The sequence below is a fragment of the Bos mutus genome, chromosome 21 (assembly GCF_027580195.1).
Source record: "Bos mutus isolate GX-2022 chromosome 21, NWIPB_WYAK_1.1, whole genome shotgun sequence".
Lineage (NCBI taxonomy): Eukaryota > Metazoa > Chordata > Mammalia > Artiodactyla > Bovidae > Bos > Bos mutus.
In genome coordinates this window covers 18,257,546-18,272,481 of record NC_091637.1, presented here as the reverse complement: position 1 = coordinate 18,272,481, position 14,936 = coordinate 18,257,546, and the positions used below count along the sequence as shown (strand labels likewise).

The 14,936-nt window shown below is 48.4% G+C and overlaps 1 protein-coding gene across 4 annotated transcripts in view; it reads left to right on the top strand.

Moving 5' to 3' along the window:
* The window catches only part of NTRK3 (neurotrophic receptor tyrosine kinase 3), a 435,527-nt gene that overhangs the window by 318,865 nt on the left and 101,726 nt on the right, over positions 1-14,936 (top strand). For 2 of the 4 annotated variants that reach the window (XM_070358233.1, XM_070358232.1), the window contains one exon: positions 110-2,271. The exons of the other annotated variants lie outside the window; for them this stretch is intronic. In XM_070358233.1, coding sequence (XP_070214334.1) covers positions 110-228 — 119 coding nt within the window. In that variant the 3' untranslated portion in view covers positions 229-2,271. Of the gene's footprint in view, positions 1-109; positions 2,272-14,936 lie in introns of those variants that run through there. 4 annotated transcript variants of the gene reach the window in all.

Genomic DNA, 14,936 nt, shown 5'->3' with positions numbered 1-14,936 from the left:
AGCTCCCATCTCTTTCCCCTTCTAGTTTTGATCTTCTTTGGGGGTTTTGGTTTTTACTTTATTTTGCTTTTTTCTGTTTTTCTGTTTTTTTGTTTTTGTTTTTTTATAGGTTTCAGAGAAATTATGTTGAATCCAATAAGCCTTCCCGGACATTCCAAGCCTCTTAACCATGGCATCTATGTTGAGGATGTCAATGTCTATTTCAGCAAAGGACGTCATGGCTTTTAAAGACTCCTTTTAAGCCTCCCTGTTTTGATGTCTCCTTGGTAGGCTGGGCCCTCTGAGAGGTTGGAAGCTCTAGGCATTGTTCCGTTTGGAGCCGGGGATGCTAACTAGAAACCACTCGAGCCATCGGTGCCCCCTGCATCCTTTATCGCCACCAAGACGGGTGTGTCCCCGCCCCCATCCACCACTGGCAGGGTTGCCCTTCCCCTCCAGTCATCACTGTGCTCCTTTTTTTTCTGGCCTCCAAGGCAGCTCCTGCCATCATCTTTAGAGCCAATAAAGAGAATTAAAAACCTGTGCACCAGGAACCATCTTTTAAACATACTAGCCAGTCTCTTGCTTTCCAAAAACAACCCAACCACCACGAGAAAGCCTGATGAAGTCCAGCCGTGCTCCGGCCTCGCTTTCTCTGCCTGGAAGTGTGGGGTCTCCCTGGCTCTCCTTAGGATACCAGGCCACCCTCTTAGTGACCTCGTCGCCCTGCAGCCTCCCGTGGGGAAGAACATCTAAGGAGAGGTGGAGACGGCGTGGTGAGAGGAGGGGGAGCCAGGCCCACATGTTGGCACCAGATTAGGTCTCAGAGGAAAGAATGGATACCAATCATTTTCTATATATATACATATATATATATATATATATTTTTTTTTTTCGGTGGAGAAAACCATGTCTTTTTGGGGACACACTTTCCCCCTACTTCCTCTTCTCTCTGCAACGGCTCAGTGAGTGGTATTAGAAAACCCCTTGGAGAAGAGGATTTCTCCAGGGCTCCTTCTTGGCCCCTAGACCTACAGTTCCCACGAGCTCTGGCTGCAGGAGGTCTTGCCCGAGAACCGGGCATCCTGCTAGGACCACAAGGGACCACAAGGGACCCAGGGACCAAGGCCCTTCCTGCTGGCCCGTGATTCCGGCATTGGCTCTCTTCCCCCACTTTTACTTGTTCTTGACTCTGAGAACTTTCGGCGCCCAATGGAATCACCATTTCAAGGCCAAGATGAACTGAAGGGGAAAAGACGTAAAAATTGGCCTCCTCCAGCCCCTCTCATGGCACCAATGGAAGTGTCATCCTGTCCTCTGGTCAATATATGTGTTTACTTTGCTTGCTTTGACTCATGCCTTACTCCATGGCCACCCTCTCCCAAAGAGGAGGGATTTGTTCCCCCATTTTCACCTTGATCCACAGCGGCGGGGAGAGTGGAGGGAATGCCTTTACCCCAGCTTCCATAGGAAAAGTATAGGTGTAGGGCCTGGAAGTCCCCTAGATTTGCTGCCGTATTGGCTTAGTAGATGTCAGGGGTGTGGCTTACTTCCTCCCACCCCTGGTACTTCCACTGTGGGGGCTCAACACAGGCTGCCCCCTTGAGGGTGGAGCACAGAAGAGGAAAGGGCCAACCATGGGGAGCTTGTAGGACAAAACGGTGGTGGTTTTAACCCACTAAGTTTGGGAGTGAGGATGCACAGAGATAGATAGCAGTTTCTCTGCCTTGGGCGATTTCCCTGGGGGTTAGGATTCCCTCTTAGGGTTTTTGGTCCTGAGTCCTGTGGATGGGGGTTCTTCAGGTCAGGTTCCCAGCCTGGTTCTGGAGATGCCTTCTGTGGGTTTTAAAAATACAGAGCTTTCCAAGTTCTTGCCCAGTATCTGGGGTGGCCTCCTGGGCACCTGAATGTCCAGAGTATCACACGGGGGTTCACGTTGTCTCCAGGACCTCAAAGGATGTGTTTATTCAGCCCCTCCCAGCTCCCCACCACCCCACTCGCCACCACTTCATGTCTGGCCATTCCCCACTGTGTCCTGCCAACTCTTTGGGCCAGGGCCTCTTTCTGAGTGTGGCTTTAAGGAGTAAGCTTGAGGATGATGTTTTTTGATTATTGTAATTCATTACCTCATTTCCAGCCTCCCAGGCTTCATCCATCCCAGCATCTTTTATTCTGCCATTTTTCCTCATCTTGTGCTATGACCATGGGGCGTTATGTTTCCACAGAGACTTATAGGAGTGTTCAGTGTATAGTTTCTTAATAAACACTTTATTTTCTAATGAAATGACTGAATCAGACCTCTTATTTGGCATTTTTTGCAAAGAATATTAAAGACATTTCAGGCTACCCCGGTTTTTTGTTTTTTTTTTTTTAAATTCCTCCCTATTTTACTCTTTTAAAGAAATTTCTTAGCGAAGTCCTATTTGCAAAGGATTTTACAATCTGCTCCATTGGTTGCTTTCACTGAGACCTCTCCAGATACACTCTAAGCCCATACAATGAAGTGTTTCCTCAATCTTACTGAGAAGGCATTAGAGGCACAGAGAAGTTGATTGGTTCACCCAGAGTCACACAGCACAAGAGGCAGAAGCAAAATTCAAACCAGACTCCACCAAATACAACTCAGGTAACTGAGACCCTCGCCTCCTGATGGCAGGGGACTCTTCTGTTGTCTGAGCAGCCAAGACCTTTGGAGATTCTTTCTTCAGAACTGAGGTATAAGGGGCTCTGGAGTGGGGTCAAGGGATCCTTTATCTTTGGGGCACCAGCAAGCCAGTGTGATTTTCCCCTTGGTTGGAGTGGTTTTATAGCTCCCTTATGAATCTTGGGGAAGAGACCCTGCCCAGAGAAAGATGGGGCTCTGAGTTTGTAGGTCAACCTGCCGATTACTCAGAGACACCCCCACCCCTCCCCACACACGGCACGTACATAGTCAGGTGGACCAAGCTCCATGGCAGGTCCCATGTAGGCTACCAGCGAAAGGGAGGAAGCGAGTCCTGGGGTCCTACTGAGACTGAAACACTTAGATGAGCCGGGTATGTCTGTCTGCCCTTAGTTCCTGAGCCCTGACACAGCTAGAAGTGTTGAAATGCCTCCTGAGGAGGAAGTGGAAACCCATTCCAGTATTCTTGCCTGGAAAATCCCATGGACAGAAGAGAGGAGCCTAGCGTGCTAGCCCACGGTGGTCACAAAAAAGTCAGACATGCCTTAGCAGCTAAATGATAACAACAACAACTCATAAAATGCAAGTCATTATTTCAGTGTACGGGTTTTAGTTGTGATGTATTGGATTTTCTTGAGTCAAGATTTGCTTAGCAGTTGCAAGGTAGAATTCAGGGATTGAAGATACATATACACACATACAGCCAGTGTCTAGCACTTGAAAAAATATATATGCCTGTATTTTTTTCAACTGGTAGACACTGGTCTAGGTCTTAGGGAAGCACAGACATCATCTAGTCCTAAAAAGCACATAATTAAGCTTGAGGGACAGGCCTAGAAAAGCTGATCATTATAATGACAGTATCAGTAAGTTTTGGTGAAATCAAACAAGAGGCACACAGATTTAATTTTGCTTAAGAGGAACAACAGAAATACCACAGGCAATAATTAGGGTTTTAAGCTGGACTTTGAAAGAATAAGGATTTTATAGAATTTGTGAGGAAGTAAGGGTCTAGAAGATCCCCTGGAGAAAGGAACAGCTACTTGCTCCAGTATTCTTGCCTGGAGAATTCCATGAACAGAGGAGCCTGGTGGGCTACAGTCCATGGGGTCGCAAAGAGTTGGACACGACTGAGCAACTGAGCATGAGTGCAGCTTACAGTATCTTCCTTTTAGGAGGAGAGGACTTTGTATGTAGGAGGTTTGGAGCAACAGAGGAGGTTGGGGGCTGGGGAAGGGCTCCTGGGAGGGTTTGGACCCCTCCCTGGGTCTCAGTAGGCTTTGTTGGGGCTTCTTACTTAGGAAGTAAAGATGCAGGCAAATTGGGTGGGCGAGCTCAAGGTGGAAGTCCAACAGGGATGGTCAGGCGAGGTTGGTGCTTTTCTACTTATCCTTACTCACTTACTCTCCTACTGGAGTCTAGTTCTGTTTGAGCCCCCACCCCTCACCTCACCCCAAATGGAGGCTCCTTTTCTATAGAGTGGCCTGAACAGGGGGTTTGCCCCAGCTTTGCATTCTCCTGTTCTCAAGAGTTCTAGAGTTGGACCAGGGATGCCCCAAGGATTGAGACCATCTTTGGGACCATCAGGCTGCATGGATTCCAGGGGCAATTTCATTATTTAGGGCTTCCTTGGTGACTCAGATGGTAAAGAACATGCCCGCAGTGCAGGAGACCCAGGTTTGATCTCTCAGTTGGGAAGATCCCCTGGAGGAGAAAATGGCAACTCACTACAGTATTCTTGCCTGGAGAATCCCATGGACAGAGGAGCCTGGTGGGCTACAGTTCATGGGGGTCACAGAGTTGGACACAACTGAGCAACTAACACTTTCACTTAGAGATATTTAAGCTTTGTTTTATCTGGATGCATAGAGCCTCCCAGTGCATGGGAGAAAAAATGATGAGTAGAAACAGGCCCTGGGAAGATGGGAAAGAAAACCACCCATCCTCGGGAGGAAGGGCCAGCATCACCCACGTGGAGGGAGAGTGCAGCAAGAGGAGGAAGAAGAGATGAGGGTTTAGGGGTTTGGGGGGCAGGGAGTGAGAGAAGCCTTGTCTGGGGGCCTCTATTTTGCCTCTAAAGTATAAGGCGAGGCCTTGGGGTGCAAGTGGGAACATCGAAGAGCACCAAGAAGGCTTCAATCAGAAGAGACCATGGCAGATGGCAGGGAAGCGTGAGAAAGTTCCCAGGAGGCATGAGGACTGGCTGAAGCTGGAGAACCAGCTTCAGTGTTGAGTGTGCAGGACTCTGTTTCCCATGCTTTCCTACTGGGCCTGAAGTCTCATGGCATCTACCCTGATGTTAGAGGCTCCAGAGTGGTCAGAGCTGGCATGGGGAGGCCTTCAAAACAGAACTCAGCCCGCTAAGGATGCTGGCTTGGACTGGCTTCATCCAGGGAGGCTTAGGGGGACCCACAAGCCCTGCAGCTCTGTGACCTTCTGTGTTTGGAATCTCACCCACAGGATTTCTCAGTGGCTTTTTTGCACTTGAGCTTGCGTTTGGTCATGGGGGACTTTGTGGCAAAGGCTCAAGCCCAGAAGCCAGTGTGCTTGTTGTGTGCTCTCTGGATCTTCATCCTGGAGGAAAGGGTTGAGGGGCTCCTCTTCTGAACAGTGTTTTCTGAAGCTCAAAGGGCGGGGAACTCACTCTCCTTAAGAAGGTGTAGGACAGTGGGGAACTCGGGTGTAGGGTTTTCCAGGGACATGCTCTGTCTTTCACTAGCATTGTGTGGTTAGATCCTGAAACTGGTTGCCAAGCTCCAAAGAAGGGCTTTCCTAGGGAACATAATAACAATCAGGTCAAACTTACGAAGCACTTATTCAGAGCCAGGCCTGTTTGACCCATGGAAGCTGAAGCTCGAGAGTCAGTAATGACCAGGCAGCTGTGAATGGCAGAGCCAAGACTGACATGGGGTCTCCTTGACCGCCCAGTGCTCTCAGCTGCACCACAGAGCAATCCATCTGCTCCAGGAAAGCTGAAGTCCTGAGGGCTCCACAATCATAGGCTCCCCCCACCTCCTGAGATGAAGTCCTTCAGGGGTCTTTACGGCTACACGCCATCCCTGACATCCTTCTGGAAACAGACAAGCACGGTGATTTTGAAAGACTCCCCAGAAAAGAGCATCCACCCTGCTCTTTCTTCACCCATTCTAGCATTTGGTGACCCTGGTTGCTTGAAAGTGTGGTTGTTCTTAGATCTGAGTTGAATCATCTGGTTTCCAGTTGGTGAGATTTCCAAACAGACAAGGATGGCATCCTTGATGTTGAGAAGGACTTTTCAGCTGAGACACACCTGGTCCTGAAGCTGGTAGCTGAGGCTGCCCGGGTTTGGTCAATGTGAGCAGCTTCAGACTGGAAGGTAGTAGAAGGAAGAGCCTTGCTTGACTTCTGCACCCCCACCTGAACATTCTCCACCCTTACCCAAAGACCTCCTGACATGTGGAAGCTCTGCTGTGTCCTTGCCACTCAGGGAGACAACACATGCCAAGCATCTTCAATTTGGAAGGCAAGAAGCTGGGCTCTGCACTGCCCTGTCTCTCCTTTCTTGCTTGAGAATTCCTTTCTTTAGCCAAACTTCCAGCCACCACATCCTCCTTGGCCCCAGCCGCAGGCATGACCTCAGCCTAGTACAGGGTCAGTGACACTTCCCTGGCTCCACCCAGCTCCCGCGGGTCAAGGCCAGACCTGGGCAGAGGCTCGTGCATCTCCGATCCAAGAGCAAGATTCCAGGGAGGGTTTGATCCTATGGGGACAGCAGATCAGTGCAAGGTGACATTGCCTGCAGCTTCCTGGACCGCGCCAGATGCAGATTAAGCAGAGGGCCTTTGTTCCTTCAGTGTTTACTGACTTGGGGCTCCCCCTAGACTCACAGATGGCCACCAGAGTGACTCTGAAAGGGAGAGCAAGATGAGAGAGTCTCAGTGAGGGACAGACCGAGATGAGTGAGGGTGGAGTGACGGCGGCTGCTCTGAGGTTCCAATGGTTCAGCACTCCAGAAGAGGTGGGAGTGTCAGGGGAACCTGGTTTGCCTACGCATTGTTCAGGAGGCTGAAGGTCCACTCCCCTGCTCACCTAGCTCTGCCCCACCCCCACAACTTCATTGTTCTGGGAGCTTTGGAGAAACTGTCTGCTCTGCGGCCCCATTTATGCCTTGGATGGCTCTGGTTCTGCATTTTCCCTCTAGAAATCCCTTACCATCCCAGGTGATGCAGTGGTAAAGAATCCACCTTTCCTAGGAGATGCCGCTTTGATCCCTGGTTCAGGAAGATCCCTTGGAGGAGAGCATGGCAACCCACTCCGCTATTCTTGCCTGGAGAATCCCATGGACAGAGGAGCCTGGTGAGCTACAGTCTATAGGATCACAAAGAGTCCAACAGGGCTCAAGTGACTTAGCATGTGTGCCTGCACATGTGCGCACACACACACACACACACCATCCCACGCACTTCTCCTCAAGAAAACCTCAGGCTAAAATTGACGATATATCCCAGAGCTAAATAAGCCTCCTTCCACCCTCGGCAACCCACTCCAGTACTCTTGCCTGGAAAATCCCATGGACGGAGGAGCCTGGTAGGCTGCAGTCCATGGGGTCGCTAGGAGTCGGACACGACTGAGTGACTTCACTTTCACTTTTCACTTTCATGCGTTGGAGAAGGAAATGGCAACCCACTCCAGTGTTCTTGCCTGGAGAATCCTAGGGACGCGGTAGCCTGGTGGGCTGCCGTCTATGGGGTCACACAGAGTCGCATACGACTGAAGCGACTTAGCAGCAACAGCAGCCACACTCCTTGCACCTAAAGTAAGTTGAAGATCTCTTGTTGGCAAGAGATAAGTTTTCTTGTTTGCTTTTTTGGATGGTTTGAGCATTCCATCAGGATTCTGATCTGGGTAGGATTTTAATCCCAGTTTCTCCTACTCAATGGGTAAAACTTCTACAAAGTGACCGCAGTTTGCCCTTGGGACTTTAGCTCTGCTGCTCAGGGAGGAGACTTCTGCCTGGCTGATGAGCCATAAGATCTCGCTGCCTTTCCCTCTCTGTCCATCAGGACCCTCGCCCCTCCTGGGTGTGTGCCTGAGAGCACTAGCTCTTCCTTTCCCACCCCTCTTGCCTTCTGGTGCAGGCAGATGCATTGCTCAGATGTCCTGTGGTTCTGGGTGTTGGGCGTGGTGAGAATCAAGGAGATATTGCAGTTAGTCTTTGACTCAAGCATGTTTGGTTTCCACGAAAGAAAGAAAGAAGAAAGGCAGGGGATCTCTGAGAAGCCCGGGTCCTAAAAGGACACAGACAATGCTGATGGTTCAGATTCTATGTCAAAGGCAAGGCCAGGTCTGTGCCAATCCAGTTTGGGAAGGAATGTGGAACTACTTGGGTAAAGGGGAAAGACAAGGTTACCAGATTCCAAGAGAAGAGCCAGAGCTGTAGAGGAGTCCTGACTGAGGGCTCTGGTAAGCCTTTCAAGCCTGGGAAACAGGAGATGTGTGAGCTTCCTACTCACAGCAGCTCTGGACTTCTCTGGATCGCGTGTCTTCCTATGATCCTTTGCAATAGAAGCCACTCAAAGTCTCCCTGAGGTCCATGAATCTGACTTTGATTTGTCTAAGAGAGGAGGGAGGGGCAATGGCATAAGGCAGGAAGAATGGAGCTTGGCTTCTCTGAGAGAGGAGGAGCAACTCTCCCTTCATCCCCTGTCTAAGATGATGTCAAGCACTGTCTGAGGTTTTGGAGGGTGGATCAGAAGGCCCCGTTGGCTACGGAGAGAGTTTGAAGGCCTGGGGTGAGGCTCCTTAAAGGTATGAGTCCCGAAGTTGTGTCCGACTTGTGGTTCCATCCAAGTTTGAGGAACAGAGCATCATGTCAGCTCAGAAAACCCCACTGAGCCTGACTTGGGTGAGCAATGGTGGGGGCCTTGGTGGCTGACAGTGACACCAGCTGGTCTATGGAGCTCTTTCTTCTCCCCTCTGTTTCTGCCTCTCATGTGCTGTAACCATAGCAGCAAAATGAAGCCTGGTTCTGCCTTTGGGGACCTCACTGGAGCAACCGGCCTATTTCCCTTTGAAAGACATGGCTTCCCTCTCTTGTCCATACTTTCATTCTGCAGCAAGAAGGGCAAAGACCCAACCCCTGTAAAGTGACTTCGCCACTGTCAAATATGGCCTGGTGATACTTCCTTTACAAAGCTCTGAAATGTCACTTACTTTTTTTACTCTGAAGCTCACACCGGCCTTGATCTGTTCTGGTTCTCGTGATGTTTTAAGATTGCAGTGCAATGTGCTTTACTTCCAAGGCTTGCAGCAATGGCCTTTGGCCAAAGGTCACGTGATCCCGACTCCTGGAGAGACTGACTACTCTGGGGAAGAGAGGCTGTGGGGTCCCGGGTGCTCTGGGAGGAATGACGTCTGTCTGCAGTCCTGTGCCATGGTTCTTAGTGGCTGGACAGGCTCGGGGAAATAGTTACTGCACAGGGCCAGATTCTCAAGGGTGTCGGGAGCAGGGAGACATGGGAAGCCCTTGAGTTTGAAGCTCAAAGGGTTTAGATTCCGTAACACAGGAGACCCCTAGAACTACAAACACTGTCTTACTGCCAGGCCTGTCTCAGCACTGACCAGACAAGCTGTCTCCGAGATCTGCTCTCCAGCTGTCAAAATCCAGAAAGACAAGTCCTAAAGTCTTTGTCCCATGGACCAACCAATGTAGGTGCCTTTCCCGGGGCCCTCCTACAAGCAATCTCAAGGAGAAGGAAAATTTCGGAATGCAGGCTAGATGCTAAATCCAACCTGGGTATTAAGTATACACCAACATGTCAGCATTTTCTTGCTGTTAATTCTGAGAGAAAATTCATGTGAGGGAGAACCCGAGAGGAAACCTGAAAGCAATTTTTTGTCATGAGCATTAAGCCTCTGAAAAGTCACACTGGCCAAGAGGGCACAGTCAGGACCTCTGGTCACTCCTATCTGAGGACCGCAGCTCTGACCCCAGCATTTGGCTTCAGAGGAAGCTAGCTGCAGAGCTGGCCATGAGAACTTGACTTTGGGGGTTGTGGGAGAGGCGGGTTAGAGGAGGTACCGTGAATAGAGAATATATTCTGAGAATGTCCTTCCTGCGAGAATTGAAATTCTGAGTCCATGTGTGAATGACTCACAGAATCGTTCAATCTTTATGGCTGTCAACTTGACATTTCCTGGTATCATCACAGGCAATTGCTGCACAGTACCTTTGATACCAAATGGACAGTCGGGTCATTAAAAAGATCTGAGTGACACCCCTGTGCATTTTCAGGAGGGTATCTTAGTAGTTTTAGTGGATCAACTGCTTGACCAAGTATTGCCCTACACGTATTGATCGGTTTTCTGGGAAAGCTTCAGTTTCTGCAATAGGGTTCTCTCTTCATTTGAATGCCCAACTTGTTATCACATAAATCATGCTGTAAGGATCAAATGGGCTTCCCTGGTGGCTCAGCGATAAAGAATTTGCCTGCAATTTAGGAGACATGGGTTCAATCCCTGGGTCAGGAAGATCCCCTGGAGAAGGAAGTGTTAACCCACTCCAATATTCTTGCCTGGGAAACCCCATGGAGAGAGGAGCCTGGCGGGCTACAGCCCATGGGGTTGCAAAGAGTCAGACATGACTTAAGTACTGAACAACAACAAAAGATCACGTGCTCCCCTTTTCATTGGCCTTGGAAATGCTTCCCTGTAGCGTCATGAGATGCTAAGAGCCCGTCAAATAACTTTGGAGAATGTTATATGGTAAATAGCCAGCCTCTTAAAGATTCACCATGTTAGGACAGTAAAGGCTCTGAGAAGTCCTGCTTTAAGTAACCCTTTTGAGTCTACCCCTTTCTCAGTCTAATTGAACATGAAACACTCTTCACTTAACACCTATAAAGAGTCTCAACGCACACACTCTAGGTCACACTGGGTCAGGGTGTGGGCAGCAGCTTTTTGAAGCAGAACCAAGCAGGATGTATTAATTAACCACTGATTTCTCACGTCCAGATGAACCACCAAACCCCAAAACCTCTGCCCTTCTTTAGGCTCCATCCCCCACTTCTGCCCTTGGCTTTGTAAGGAGGCAGACATTATTCTGGGGGCTGGCGGGTAGGTACTCTTGTGAAGTGCAGGAAACCTTCTCTGCAAGACTTCAAAAGAAAATGATAAATCACTTAACATAAGAGCTTAAGACTTCAGCCCTAAACCTGGTCACCCTCCCAGGAGGGTGGAGGTGATGTCATCTAGCGGTAGCAATAAAGACCTGGCGTCAGTCTCAGCCCTACTACGAGCAAAATGACGTGGGTAAGTTATCTTTCCTTGTTCCATGTTTGAGTTTGCCTTTCCTTGGGGTTCCCAGGTGGTGCAGTGGGAAAGAATCCGCCTGCCAATGCAGGCAACACGGGTTCAATCCCTGGGTTGGGAAGATCCCCTGGAAGAGGAAATGGCAACCCACTCCAGTATTCCTGCCTGGGAAATACCATGGACAAGAGAGCCTGGTGGGCTACAGTCCATAGGGTTGCAAAGAATCGGACACGACTGAGCACTCACGTACATTTTCCTCAGAGAAGAGATCTTAGCCAGACAGCAGTTCCAGATGCCATGTCCCCATGAATCTCTGTTGTCTCTTAGTTGGGGGTGGGTGCATCTTCTGGTTCTGGGGTCCGTCTCTCTCTGCTGGGTGTCTTGATGTGTCATTTGGGAAGGGTGACCCCTGCTCCCTCCTGGAGTGCTGGGGAAGGTGGTAAGAGGGGGAGGGTGGCTGCCTTGCTGGGTGAGGGTTGGCGGATTTTTCTGGAAGAGGAAAGAAACAGATGCTTGGAGGTTAATAGACCCTCTCTGTCACAGTTGGACAGGGCCAAGCGGGGGTTCTTGGCAAGATTTTCCAACTTTGATCTCAAGAAGGCAGCTCTGCCTAACAAATAGTCTGAAATGTCAAAGAAGAAATGTTAAAGCTTGAGGGGTCGTTCTCCTGGGAGCCGCCTGGGCTGGCTAGGGAGGCAGAGGCGGAGGGAGAGAGGGACACTCGAGAATCCTTCACATAAAGATTCTGACTTGGTCCTGTGATATTTAAGAAAGAAGAAAACTCTGAATTATTTATAGTGCAGAAGATGGAAGCTGGAATGCAGAGAAGTGGCCGGGCTACAGATGATAGTTCAGGATCCATCTGCCCCAGCCTTGAAATAGTAAAACTTTTTTTGTTGGTGACATGCTCTTGACCTCTCCTTATCTGTCATTATGATTACTATTATGGTTCTTTTCATTAAGATAATGCATGCCTTTTGATTATGGGAGTTGGGGAGAGGTGATTTCTAGAAACGATTGTTGCAAAGAAGCAAGAGTTCTCTCTCCCTCTTAAAGGATCTGTAGCAAGTCCTTTACCTCCTCTTTCCATCCCCATCGGCTTCCAGCTTGTGCCTCTTCAAACAATGGGTGGGTAGCATCTTGGGTAACGAGTGGCCATATTGATCTGGGAAGGTAGATTTCACGTGTCAGTTCTTCCACTTGAAATACGGAACCAATCATATGCCTCTTCTAGGTGCACTGGGACTATGGACGATACCACGTAATCAAAACACCTGGAAACTTGGTGAGGGGGCAAGAAAATAGCATCTATGTTACGTGAAGGGAGGGAAAGGAAATAAAGGAATTTACAAAGGGAAACTCAGACGTGATGAAAGGACTGGTGTTAAAGCTAGAGGGAATGAATGGGGTCTTTTATCTGTTTATTTTGGTCCGTGATGTTGTTTAGATCTTAACAAAAATACTTCTGGTTGATAACACATCCTGATTCTATAGCATGGGTAACTGAAAGCCACTGATGGTCTCAAAATTGCAGTTAAATTTAAAATTATAAGTGTCAGGTGGTCTCCCTTCCCCTCTCACAAATAATACAAACATGCTCTCAGTCACCCTCCAATTATTTTTGTACATCCTTGGATCTCTCAAGGATGCCAACAAACAGAGCCAGTCTTTGGATAGGGACAGGTTGTGGGTGTTTGAGATGAGGCTAGTCCAGATGCAAATCAGATCAGCAGTAAACTTCCAAACAAGCAATATTGTATTTAGAACGTATTGCTTTTATTGAAAATAGTCGTACTTTTGCTTTTTTTCCCCCTCTTTTTCTCTAAACTTGTTTTTTTCCACTTCGAAGAACCTAGAGAACATTTTGCAGTTAAAATGTCACAGTGACACTCCTGTTATAAAACTCTGAAAGTGTACTTATTTTTATATTCAGTAACTTACTCTACCTCTCAGAAAGATCTTCCAAATATTTTCCCCACTCTTGATTTTCAGTGATGTAGAGTATGACTAACATTCTTGCTGCAGCACAGTGATTCTCAAATTTTCTGGTCTTGGGACCCCTTTCCATTAAAAAATTACAAGGACCTCAAAGAGTTTTGTTTATGTGGGTTTTATACATCTACATTCACTGTAATTGAAATTAAAACTGAGAAACATTGGAAAACACACACACACACACATGCATGCACACACACATTGTATTTAACCATCAGAGAAAAATTTTCATCACATGTCAGGAAATCACTGGAAAAACTCCATGCATACCTGTGAGAGAATGTGAATGAACAAAAGTGAACCGACCATCTTAGTATTCCTAGGAAAATAGGTTTGACACGTGGATCTCCTGAGAGGGTCTCAGGGCCAACCAGGGGTATTTGGACCATGTTTTTAGACCTGCCACCCTAGGGAAAACTGAAGAATGAGCAGATTCTGAAACCGAGTCTATGTTCCTTTGGTGCCAGTGAATGAAATCAGTCGTGCACTTTGCTCCAAGTGTCGGGCTCCATCAGAACCTCATTTCCTCATGCAAACATCACCAACTGCCCCTTAAGTGCTGACCCAAACCTAGCTGGACATAACCATGTTCAGTTGCTAGAAACAATGGAATCATACAAGAAGGAATTCATCTATTATAAAGAAAACTAGGAGGCTGGGTGTGCTTGCTCTGCAGAAGAAGCATGGGCTTGATGCAGCTATAAACATTGTTGGCTGATCAAAGAAACTCAGCATAAACAAGGTTTGCAAAATCCCATTGGTGAGGGCAGGGAGATGAATGTCAGGGGGATGAAGAGCTTTTGCAATCAGTACCTTGCAGGTCAGAAGTCTCACCATGTGTATCACAGCCCTCACTGTGCATCGCGTTTTGGTTTGTCTAAGGAACACGTGGGGCTTAGCAGTGTTCTACAAGGTTCCTTAGGAGAGTCTATTTAAGTTTAGAGTCCCTGGCCCCTCCTTCATTCTCCTAACCAGGGAAGCTTTGGTAGAGAAAGACTGGACCATGAAATGGTCCTTACATCTTAAGGAGCCTCCTTGGGTCAGCTCTGTGCACCCATCAGGCAGAGGGAGCTGTCCCGTCCTTGGGGTCCTGGGCTCAGGACAGAGTTCATGCCTCCTATCGTTTTTACCTTTCTATCCCAGATTTATCATTTATACTCGGGAGATCAAGAACAGCTCTCAGCTTGTTCTGAGGAGTTCTTTGTTCCCAGTATTTCACAATCCTCACCAGGAAAATGAGGTCTTTCAAGAATGCCTCTGAGATCATGAGCAGATGTTGGTTCATTCACTCACCCCTCGGTTACTGCATACCAACTCTCTGCCATGAACTCTGCCACTAAGTGAAGCAGTTGTATTTCCTTCCTTCTACAGCTTCAGGGTCTATTGAGCTGGTTCTCACGGCAGGGGTGACTTGTCCCCCAGAGACTTTGGTTGTCACGACTAAGGGTAGATGCTACTGAGAGCCCCCACAGCAAAGAATTATCTGGCCTAAAAATGTCCTTAGTGCCAAGGTCAAGAAAATCCAATCTAGTGAGAATATGGATCGGTATCCCTTAATCTTGGACAAGAGGGTTTTCATACATTTCAGGCTCTTCCTTTAGCTTCCAGGACTCCAAGGGCTATGGAACCACAACCTCCATCTTACGCCACTTCTACGTAAAGTCTCAGTTGCCTGCTCCAGAATTCCTTACCCAAATGGCCCTTAGTCCACTTCCAGGACATGCGCAGACCTCTTTGTCTGTCTTTTCTCCTAAGGGTGGGCTGCACTACAGATGTGTGTCTGGTAAAGCCCGAGTGGGTCAAGGGCCTGCTGTTTGGGGGCAGAGGGGAGTATGTGTGTGGAGTGGTTCAGGTTGGGTGTGCCTGGACCCTCCTTTGCTGTGAGATTGAAAGGGGGAACAATCTGGGGTCTTGTTTTCTGACGCTGCATGTCCCGTCTCACAATTCCAGGGAGTCCAAGGCATCTGAATCTGTGTCTGGTTCTTCAGGTCATTCTGAAAATGTATTTAGA